Genomic DNA, 12,659 nt, shown 5'->3' on the forward strand with positions numbered 1-12,659 from the left:
CACAATTCTTATTTTTTTTTATTATTCTTCTATAGAATTAATTTATATTTTCACATGCAATTTATTAATTACTGTTAGAGATCAAGGCGATTCCGATAGCGCGTGTGTTGTGAATTCAATTACCGACATTACGATACTGACTCATGTGGCGAGCGCGCCGCGCGCCCCGAACTAAGTTAATCTTAAGTTTTGTAAGCTGCTATAAACCTCGCTCGTGCACGCATCTATTTCGTATCCGTAGAACTTCATTAAAATTAATTAATTGGAATCGATTGCATTTTGTATTCTAACATTGGTCCTTCGAGCCGGATCGCAAATCGGTGAGAATAGTGATACAGTCCACAAATTTGAGAGCGCAGATAATGGGGGAGGGGAAGGGAGGGGATGAAAACGAGATTAGATCTAGAAGAACATAGCTGAGATCGCGAAGCTTCGATGTCGCAAGCAGTATTCCTAGACCTATCAAAAAACTCCATTATTTTAATGAAATGACAAGTTTTGCTCGATTTTGATTTGTGATGAGATAATCCAACAATTTTATTATGTGTCAGTAAGGATTGCTGCAATCAAGTAATATTTTGTTTTTTTAATATTAGGTATGGGAAAAAGTTCGTGGCGTTTTTTTAATGCCATTTAACGCCACGAACTTTTTCCCATACCTAATATTATCGCTATATTAAATTACATCTTTTGTGTTAAGGAGGACTAAAAATAATTGTAAAAACGTCTGTACTATGTGTAATTTTTAAATAATAACTTTATTTTTTGCTCCTACAACGTGCGTTTTTAACGGCTATTTAATATTTTCTTAATAAATTTATTTAGAGATTTTTATTTTGTTTTTCTTTCATATTTATCATTGTATTCTTTTGCGTGAAACTTATATTTACTTAAGAAATTAGTACGCATAATACGCACCAAGCATGTTACATATATGCATACATATTTATATCCTTTATTTTATTGTTTTGATTTCTTGATATCATGGGAATTTTCCTTTTTTACAATACAGCGTTAAACATTTATCTCTTAATTAATTAACATAATTCTTCAATCATGAATATTTTTTAAAATTGGGCGGCACATATACTAACTTTTAGGAAGCTTTATTATAGAATCAAGAACATAAAGAAACAAGTATAAAAAAGAAATTGTTTGTCCCAATTTAGGAAACATTTTATCCTATCTTCCTGCCGAGAAATTATGAAGCATCAAGGCGTTCTTCAACATTTGCGTGGCATTCTTTAAGATGTAGTCGAAATTATCTTTCGTATCATCTTCTTTTTGGAACTGTATAAGTATCACAAGATACGTTGTGACAGCACCAGCTATCTAAAATCATTACATTGTTATTCATTTATATATCTTAAAATTAGCCCGGGTGGAAATTATGACTTGCTGTATGAACCTCATTTAGTTTTCCATGAGTTAATGTAAGCGCTATATTGGAAGGCTAGGCTATATTGAGATGTAATAGCAATAATAGCCAGTCCCAATTAAAAAACTATCTAAGCCCTGATTCGCGATACAGTGCAGCCTCAATGTTGGAAAATTGTCTTGGCTCGCAAGATGATACTGCTGAAATTTGAGAAAACTTTAGGTTTTGGTTCACAGTTATTCGCAGTGTTGCTGCAAGATTAAATTTATTTAGTCTCTTTTTAGAAAGAGACAGGTAATATAACTTAATTAGATGTAAAATTAATAAAACAAAGATGTAGTCCGAATGACCCCCGTTCGCGATTGATCTAAAATATTACATATAAATTGTTTTTGATATAAGAAATAAAAATCTATAGTCTCAATTTCGGGAAATGAAAAACAATTTTTTTTTATATGACAATATTAACTTTTATATGACAATATTCTTTTGATTAAAATCCGGACCAGTTAAGGAAATACGACTTTTCACGTGAACGACTCCGACCTTATCTCTCCTCTGCTTAGAGGTGACTTTCACGTGAAGCGATTTCCACTCTACTTCTACTTTTCCTTAGGGAAACGATTTCCACGCGGAGCGACTCCCTCATCTTCTTTCCTGCTTAGGGGCGCACGACTTTTCACACGCTAAACAAAAGTACCTGAATGAAAAGTCGTAAAATAAAAAATATTTTTTTTCATTTCTCGAAGTTGAGAATATGTATTTTTTATCTCTTATTGAGTAGAATTTATGTATTAACTTAAAAAAATTTTAAGTTACTCGCGAATATGGATCATTCGGAAATATATTCAAAACGAATACCAATTTAAGACGATTGTTAAATTTTTAATATAAGGTAGGATCGGGTATTATGAACAGGTAATATAAGTACCCTTTATACAATATTTTTGTAATTGGTACTAGTAGTTCCAATTGTTGTAATAAGGTGCATCTGTCTTCGTAACATTCCAATATGTTGCAAAGTTTAATCTATTATAAATTTATATACTTCGGATATTTATCATATACAAACAAGTTGATACGTTTTTCTTTATTTTTTACGATTTTTCCTCTAACTTCATAAGGTTCCCAATCTCATTGAGATAAAATATTTTGTTCTGCATGTTGATATTTGTAAAGTGAACAATATTGAGACATTCTTACTTCATAAAGTCCCGAAACCATTATTGATTTGTTAGACACGGGAGTTTTTACGCGGGAATTAGACACGGGATACCCAATCAACAGACAATGTTTTTGAAAAAGTTTTTAAAAATATTTAATATATAAAAAATCATTTTAAAAAATATTTTTAAAACCACTAAAAATATAGAGTACAAATAAATTTCCGCCGTTTGCAAAAGACGGCGCCATTAATAAACTATAGTTAAAATTGTTTGATGTAAAACGACATATCGTAAGATTGAATCATCCGGCAACACAATAACCTTGAAATATTAACGATTTTGTATCAGCATCATATATTTTTTTTGTACGAAAATATCGAATTTTGAGCCGAATAAGCTTCATTTGCGGGAACTTTTGATTTACATCTTTAATTTGAAGAAATCTGCAACTGAGGCTCATAGATTGCTTGTAGAAGCATATGGTGATGCTACCTTAAGTGAGAGAAGTTGTCGTGAGTGGTTTCAAAAGTTTAAGAACGGTGAATTTGACGTCGAAGACAAAGCGGAAGACCGAAAGTGTACGAAGACGCGCAATTGGAAGCATTATTGGATGAAGATTCGTGCCAAACACAAAAAGAACTTGCACTTAGGATGGACTCAACAAACAATTTCATATCGTTTGAAATCATTGAGAATGATTCAAAAGCAAGGGAATTGGGTTCCATATGAACTGAAGCCGAGAAACATTGAATGCCGATTTTTCACATGAAATGCTGCCAGGCATAAATGAAAGGGTTTTTTGCATCGTATAGTCACTGGTGATGAAAAATGGATCCACTACGATAATCCAAAGAAAAGGAAATCATGGGGATCTGGTCATGCTTCAACATCGACAGCCAAGCCGAATATTCATGGAAAAAAACTTGTGTATTTGGTGGGATCAGCTTGGTGTCGTGTATTATGAGTTGTCAAACCGAACGAGACCATTACTGGGGCTCTCTACCGAACACAATTGATGAGATTGAGCCGAGCACTCAAGGAAAAACACGCCCACTACTCCAGGCATGACAAAATTATTCTCCTGCATGATAATGCTCGACCACATGTTGCGTCAAAGACTTAGAAACACTCAAATGGGAAGTTCTACCCCACCTGCCGTATTCTCCAGACATTGCTTCCGACTACCACTTGTTCCGATTGATGACGTATGGCCTGTCTGAGCAGCACTTCACATCATATGAAGATATCAAAAATTGTATCGATGATTAAATAGCCTCAAAAGATGAAGCATTCTTCCGATGCAGTATCCACATGCTACCAGAAAGATGGGAAAAAGTAATGGCTAGCGATGGCCATTACTTTGAATAAAACATTATGTACTGTTCTTTCACAATAAATGCTTAATTTTTGATACAAAATGACGGAAACTTATTTGTACTCCCTATAATGTTATTGAGAATTAAAAGGGGAGTTAAGCCCCCTCCTTTTTCATTAAAAAAACATTTATTGTAACGTTTGAAGAAACATTTTTTAAAAAAATATTAATTTAATGTTTAAAAAAACATTTCTTTTAATTAATTTTTTAACAATTTTTTAACATTTTTAAAAAAACTTTTTTAATGTCAAAATTATTTGAATAAAATTAGAAAAAATAACAATGTAGAATTGTTTCTAATTTATTTTTTTTATTGAGTAGAGTGCCTAAACATTAGACAACTAATTTTATTGATTAATTTTAAATCCATAACAAATCAAACTAACCAAGACTCCTTATAAATTGAAAAACTGAAAAGGATACGGGCAGTAGGAATCAAGTGCAGAAGACATCGCGCAAATAATATACTTATGAAATGTGAAACTTCTTTATTCACTAAAACACAGTTACATGTTTCGACTTACTTTTGAGCCTTCCTCAGAGATAACATAAACTAACATATACTCGTACAAAACCTGTGAATAAAAGTTATTTTGTTATAATGAGCTTCTCTAGATCGAGAATTTAAATGTCGGAATTAAAAAAAAGGAAAAGAAAAAGAAAAAAAGAAAAGAGGAGAACTATTTTATCAAACAAGTTTAAGATTATAATTAATTATCTAGCAAATATAAGAACGCTCACCATGTTCACAAAGCATCATATCGCAAATATTACTATAAAAATAATTCAAGAATCGCCTCCTGATAATGTTGGCCAGTCAGTATCAGACACAATGAGTCACTTTTTGTTTTTAGCTAATAATTTTCCGAGATACTAAATGTAAAAATGTAACATTAAAGCATTAATCAATTCTAAGAATAAGAAAATTGGAAAGTAATCGATAAACACATCAGAAAGACTCATTATTGCGTACAAACGACACTGACTAACTAGACTTGGCAGCAACTCAAACTTTTATAGCTCTATGATCAGAAGATAGGTCTTGGGAAGTCCCTTTATATCCATCTGCAGGTTGATTCCATGCGTCTGTCTCTTGATGAATATCATCTCCGAAATCAATCTCTTCCTGTAGTAAGGCTCCTCATCCAGTACTGTAACATTGTCCCAATCGAAATCATGGTCTTCTTGTAATTGGTGCTCCATTATAACATCGGATGTGGTTCTTATGCGTGATTCTTGACCTCAGTTGTTTACACGTCTGTCCCACATAATTTGCATCGCACACTTACACGAGATCTTATAAATAACATTCAACTTCTTGTCATGCAGTAAAGGGTCTTTATGCATATAAAGACTTAATAAATTCTCATAATTTATTAGTACTATAAAACGGTATCCTCATATGCTATTCAATTTATTAAACTTCTCAGTAATATCACGAACAAAAGGAACAGTGAACCAAGGCTGCACTACTTAAATCCTATTAAGATTAACAACACTTTTCCTATTACTAGCTATTAATAATTTTCTTCAAACGATTGTTAATATTCTTAAATATAAAATTCAATGGATAATCATTTTTTAATAATACTTTAATAATGAAACACAAATTATCAAGGTGAAATTTAGAATTTGGAAGCAAAACAATCCTATCAACCGCGATTACATCTATTTTTTGAGAAACCGAATGCTATGACCAAAAATCCAAATGTCCACCCGAAAAAGTCGAATTGTATCAATTGAACTCTATCAACTCATTATTCCTAATCACTATATATCTAAAACATTCAATCTATCACCCCTTTCTTCCATAGTGAACTGAAATTTAGGATGCTGAGAATTAAAAATCAAGAACTAATCGAAGATGTAGGTACCGCCAATAATACATCAATAAATCTAGTAAAAAGATCAATGAAAACCGAATCAAAGACAAAGCTCTAACCTCCAGCTTTCCCATAACTAGATCCGCGATGACAACAAAGAGCTCATAGAAGTCCTGTAATTCTGCCTATATATAACACTATCAAAAATAAAGAACGTAGAATTTAAAACAAACTGAACCGCTTTGATGAATTCCTTCTTCGGTAAATAACAAACTCTAGAAACAAATCGCCAATGATCTTTAACGATCCATCGCGTAATCAATGGAGACGTTAATGAAGAAGCTCACAACATCCAGTGACATTAATTGAAATTCAACACTCAAACGTTTATCCTCCTTAACAAGTTTAAAATTATTTTCGATATAATTATCCTTAGGAATTGTTTTAGTGACAATATTATGAAAAAACACAGCTAATGAATACAAAAGGCTATTTATCGAAGAAATTATTATACGAAAAGGGCAGTCCTGCTTATGTCTTCGGAAGAACGTAGGCCCTTGAAAGAACCCGTCATTACATAACAAACTTCTATATGTGGAATTAGTTATATATATTTTTTTCCTTTCAACTAATTAATAAAGCGCATAAGCTCGTTATTCTCCTCCTCGTTAGATCCCTTTTAACTACCTCATAAGTATTCACATCCTGACACATCTCATTTATCTTGGAAATGTACACCTGTCTATCCAATGCTCCCGTCACATTCCCCTTATCCGCACGGGTAAAAATAATTTTATCATTCTGTGTCTGACACTGACTGACAACATTATCAGAAGCTGATTCTTGAATTATTTTTATAGTATATTTTTATAGTAATGTTTGCGATATGGTACTTTGAGAGCATGGTGAACGTCTTTACATTTGCTAGATAATTAATTATAATCTTAAAGTTGGTAAATTAGTTTGGTAAATCAATTCTCCATGTTTTACAATATTTTCCAATTTCTTTTCTTTTTTTTTCTTTTTCCTTTTCCTTTCACTCTTTTTGATTTTAATTCCAACATTTAAATTTTCAATGTAAGGAAATTCTCACCATAACAGGATAACTTTTATTTACAGTTTTTATATACGTTAGTTTATGTTGTTTCTGAAGAAGGTTCAAAAGTTAGCTTGTTGTACCGCTCAGGGTGCAAGGATGCCATTCAGGGCATTGTTTATAGAATTTACGGGTCAGCCGTTAACTAGTCGTACCATCAAGGTGTCATTCAGGACGTGGCGGAATCACAGATTGGACGTAGCGATGTCAGGTTTTATAAGGATTCGAGGTCTTCCAATTAATGTAGATCAGCGTTCGGTGTAAGAAGTTTCATTTCCACTTACGAATACTTGATGTGTTAATCTTACGACGTCTCGCAGTAGCGCTCGCAGTAACGGAGATTTTCACAGTAGTCGTATGTCTTCTTGACTTTTTCGGAATGACCTTACGTTTTTATATTTACAAATTAGGCCGAATTAATGCATGATTACATTTTAAAATAAAGTATGTCATCGGTTTTGAAACCAAAAGGTGATTTGATTTGTGATGCTTTAACTGCTGATCTGCAGAAATTCTGCAGACGTAGATTTTGGGTACGACCTATGATATTTGAGTCATTCTTCCTCCGTTGAAAAAAGAAAACGGAAGTTTGATGTTTTCTGTAAAAATCTCCTTTTTTTTTACGCGGGATTATTACATTCGCCCCGCGATTTTTTCATTTATTGATAATATATACAATTATTACAATAATCACAATAATTAATATAATAGTACTAATATTAATAGTATTAATATAATAGTACTCGAAATTGTATATATAATAGATTTCGACAGAATGATGAATTTCGTGCGTTTTTCAATTCTGCTGTTATAGACTTGTAATTTAGCTTAAATCCATTAATTCCATTGGGTCGCGAATAATTTTTCTTAATTTTGCTACTTTTGGTTGGTTTAACTCCTTATGTTCTAGCTGTTTTCGCAAACAGATTAAACTGTACTCTGGTAAGCGAGTTTGAATGGTTATAGCTTTGATGGTTCCTATTATTTTTACAGTCATATCCGTAGTTATTAATTTATATTCTCCGTATAGCGCAATTTGTCTCGTTCTTACAATTATCGTTCTATATTTCTCGCGATTTTTACAGTCTATTGTAATTGTTCATAAGGAATGGAGTATAATCATGCTCATTGATTTTCGAGGGCTATGTGATATGATTATATTTAATATATTGTGTATTACACAATATCTTAGAATTTTATATTTTGGATTTCACATAATGAATTTATGTTTTCGTGATATATAGGATTGATGTGTTCGCAGATATAAGTATAACTTATGCTAAAATTGGTGTGTTCGCAGGTATAAGTATACCTTATGCTAAAATTTTCACGTATTAACGTCATATAATGCTGATTTTCGCTATTTGTGGCTATTATGATCTACTTCAGTCAGAGTGAATACATTATCGTGATCAGGATAATGGTATGACTTTGAGTATATCATATTTCGGATAAGAGATTAGAGGGAATTTCAAAATGTGTGTATATTTGATTCGCCATACGCAGCTTATATACATATTTTCATCTTCTTTCCATTTTCTTTATTCTAATAGTGTTCGATAAATGCTTTTAGGCGATTGACGTGTATACATTTAATTTTCCATTCTATTTTCATCTTATTATTGACAGCTGATAATTTCTCGATAATTTTGTATGATCCTATAAATCTAATTTTTTCGATCAACCTCTTCGCAGAGTTTCGTTGTGAAGAGACAATACCTTGTCTCCTAGTTTGAATGAGGTAGTTTTAGTGTCTTTATCATATTGTTATTTGGCGGTTAATTTAGCTTTAATTATATGTTCTCTAGCGATTCTATTAGTCGCTCTTTTATTAACTCCTTGGCATAATACGTAGCATAACAGTACAGGATTTGGAGATTTTGTCAGTGCAGAGGGTAACGTTGTTTGATATCCAAAAACTAGTACTTCAAATGGAGTATCCTATTGCTGTGTATGAAGTAGTGTTGTATGTGAACCTGGCGTATAGAACCCATTCATCCCTGGCCGTTTGATCTGCGTTAATATAATGTCGCAAGTACTCTGTCAGGGTACGATGAAGATTTTAACGTTCGTTGCTCTCAGGATGATACGCAGTTGTCTGTATTGATTTATAGACATTTTTAAACATTTCACTTACGAAGTTTGTGCTCTGATCAGTCAATACTTTGTCAGGTATTCCATATTCAAAAATAATTTTGAATGTAAATTGTTTTGCTATTTCGGCGGCTTCTTGATTTGGTATGGGTATAACTTTATTGAATTTGGTGAGATTATCTTGGAAGGTTAATATATATTTATTTCCATTATTACTCATCGTTAATTGGCCGATAATGTCTAAAACATTTTCTCGAAAGGTCATATCTGTGATCTCCAGGCGCCTTTATTCTCCCTTTTAATTTGTTTTTCTGTTTCGCATTCATTTCTCGTGATATAATTTTCTATCTTTAGTTAATCCTGGCCTGTTGTGTTTCGATCAAATCTGTTTAATAATCCGTTCCTTGATGTTCTCAATGAATTGTGATATTCATAAAGTTCGTTATTTATCTGCGTCGTTATATTCATTCATTTTATCGCTGTTTCCTTCGTATGTATCTTCGTTTCTTCTGATGAAGTAATAGTACTTATGCATCGGTTTCATGTATCTTCTAGTGAGGTAATAGTACTTATGCATCGGCTAATGCGTCCGCGTTCATGTGCATTTTGTCTGCGATGCATAATCTCATAATCATATTCCTCTAATTTGATGTCTCCATCGGATTAATCTTGATCCAGGATCAGTTACATTAAACAACTGTACTAAAGGCTTATGATCAGTTATTATTTAAAATTTTGTGCCATACGGTCGGTAACTCAAACGATGATTAATAACTGTTTTTCGGTAGTAATTCTGTTGTAATTACTTTCCGCTCTTGACATTACGGCTAACGTATGCTATTTGTCTTGATCCAAAATTTCTTGAGAGAGTATAGCCCCGATCGCGTAATCAAATGCGTCAGTAGTCACAAGAAATTCTTGTGTGAAATCTGAATATTGGAGCACGGGTGCGGTAATCAATTTACTTTTTAGCAATTCAAACGCATTTTGTTGTTCGACTGTTTATACGAATGGTTCTCCTTTCTTTGTCAGTTTAGTAAAAGGTTTGGCGATCTTGGAAAAATTTTCGATAAATTTCCTGTAATATCCTACTAATGAATGCTTGTATCTCTTTTATTTTTACTGGAATAGGAAATTCACAGTTATTTTTCCTATGACAGCTATTTCGTGTCCTGTGCTCCAACTAATGTCATCTTGTCTTTATATATTAACGTTTCTCCCCTCAAATTCCTTAGTTTTATGAAGGTTACTGCTGCTTCAGTGTCGAAAAGAAATTGAGTTTTTTCTTTCTTGAGTTCTTTGCAAATTTATTAAATTCAGCCCTATACTGGCTCATGGCATTTCAGTGACTTTTGGTACTCAGCGAAATTTGGTAGTCGCGTGCAGTTTTGGCGATTTCGTCCTTGTGAAATCGGCTTCTTCTCCTTTTTCCATCATCATTTTATTTTTTGCTATACTCTGTTTTTGGGTTTTTCCATCATGCATTTTCACGCTTCCTTCTAATGCGATTCCTGAGCGTCCATTTAACATCCAGCATTCATTACGGATATGTCTTGTCTTTTTACAGTAGTTGCAATATTTTGCAGCTGTTATATTATCCGCTTTGACAACAAATGATCTGCTGGTTCGGCATTCTTGACCACTAGGTCCCATTTTCCCACATTTTTGACAATATGATCCTCGGTGATGATTTAACAAGTTTGAGTATCGCTAAGTGATTCCTTGATTTTTTCTTTCTTAGAGGCAGTGGCCTCTGCTATTGCTTTTTGCAGTGTAGCATAATGACCTTACAAGTAGTTTGATTTCATCTCGCAATCTTATTTGGAAATTCTATAGAGCTTGTTTTTGAATAGTATCTAGAATAATGCGTTTTTGTTCACTATTATGCCCTTTTCCCTCGATCATCGACTCATATAATTCTATTGAATTATATATTATCGACTCTCAAGCCATATTGTCTAGCAAATATATCGCCCGATTTTTGTTTAATAATATTAAATTTTATTTGTAAGTGAGTTGTGCTTCTTTTGCTAAGATAGCAAGTTTTTAACTCCAATTTTGATTGTTGGAAATTATATCCCGTCTCGAATGTCTCGAAATCTATCATTGCTTTGCCTTTTACTTGGTGCACAATATAACATCTAGTAACACTCTTTCATTTATTGGATTTATGTTTTTTATGACAAATGAACATGCGCTTAGAAATTCTTTTAGTTTAGTTAGCCTGTGAATTTCCATCGAATTTGGGTATCATTTCTTGCTTCTTTAAATTTCATATATTCGTTTATGTGTGTGTGTGTGTGTGTGCTGGTTGCATACGTTCTCGGTCGTACATCCATAAATACTGTCTAAGCGATAATTGTCCCGCGCGAGTGTCGCGTGCTGAGTATTTCGATGATCCTCTAATTTACCTATTCTTTTATGCATAGCTTTCATTTCTTCCCGGAGTTCTCCAATTCCCAATATTATGTTGCATAAGGGATCTGTTTACAAATCGTTGGTCGTTTCCAGCTGGTGGTTCCATTATAATATATCTTGTGCTAATTCTCCGAATGGTACTGTCGGTGCTTGTTGCTTTACACTAGGCGAAGTGCGGTGCATTTCTATGACGTGTTATCTCCGTAATTTTCTTCAGAATTAAAAATGCTACTATCATATGATGTAAAGGAGTATTCCCGTCTGAGGGTGACTCTACTAGAAGTTCTGCTATGATTTATTCTGTTTCGCCTATAGTCTGTGCTATCGTCACTAAACGTAGGTATCGTTTTCCCGATTCGGAATTTACAATAAAAGTCTTGCTCTTCGCTTAAATTTAATTCGATGAGATTTACTCGATTTTCGCGGATATCGTGATTTATTTTCGCTATTTTCGCAGTTGTCACGATTCTCGCGGTCCGTTCCGTTTGCTGCAGATGGCGAATTTAATAGTTCTATTGCGCACTGTGTTTATGGATTTAATAACGATGTGTTCGGTTGTCAGTATTGTCCGACATTCACGCGATTTATAAAAATTTTCGACTTATAGTAGAAGTACAATGTTTGTAGTTTGCTTAGCCTAGTCTGTATGGCCAGCTCGCTGTTATCAATATTGAGGTTGGTCAGTTCGTTGCTGCTTCCTCGGGTTGTCGATGTGCATAGTCTGCTCTGCTTGGTTTCGACATGCGTCTTTGGTGAATTCCGATATGGTAAGACTGTATCCCACTGTTACTACCAAATGTTGTACTTTTCTTTCACTCTTTTTGATTTTAACCACTTTTTGATTTTTTGCCAACATTTAAATTCTCGATGTAGGGGAGCTCACTATGACAGGATAACTTTTATTTATAGTTTTTATATATTAGTTTATGTCTCTGAGAAAGGCTCAAAAGTTAGTCTGCTGTACCGCTCAGAGTGCAAGGATGCTGTTCAGGGCATCGTTTACAGAATTTACGGGTCGACTGTTAACCAATCGCACCGTGAAGATATCGTTCAGGACGTGGCGGAATCACAGATTGGACGTAGCGGTCATTTTGTAAGGGCTCGAGATCCTCCAATTAATGTAGGCTAGCGTTTGATAAGAAGTTTTATTTCCATTTACGAGTATTCGATGTGTTACAATCTTACGACGTCTCACAGTAGCGCTCGCTACGGAGATTCTCACAATAGTCGTGTGTCTTCTTGATCTTTCGGAACAGTCTCGAGATACTCGAGGCTTATGCTTTTATATTTACAAATTAGGCTAAATTAA

General features: G+C 33.6%; 1 protein-coding gene across 1 annotated transcript in view; it reads right to left on the bottom strand.

The window, feature by feature from the left end:
- Positions 1 to 1,182: 1,182 nt before the first annotated feature.
- The window catches only part of LOC108686823 (gustatory receptor for sugar taste 43a-like), a 71,133-nt gene continuing 59,656 nt past the window's right edge, over positions 1,183 to 12,659 (bottom strand). The window contains exon 4 of the mRNA XM_018192304.1: positions 1,183 to 1,332. Within this exon, the coding sequence (XP_018047793.1) occupies positions 1,183 to 1,332 (150 nt within the window). The remainder of the gene's footprint in view (positions 1,333 to 12,659) is intronic.

This window comes from Atta colombica, unplaced genomic scaffold (genome assembly GCF_001594045.1).
Source record: "Atta colombica isolate Treedump-2 unplaced genomic scaffold, Acol1.0 scaffold191, whole genome shotgun sequence".
NCBI classification, from domain to species: Eukaryota; Metazoa; Arthropoda; class Insecta; order Hymenoptera; family Formicidae; genus Atta; species Atta colombica.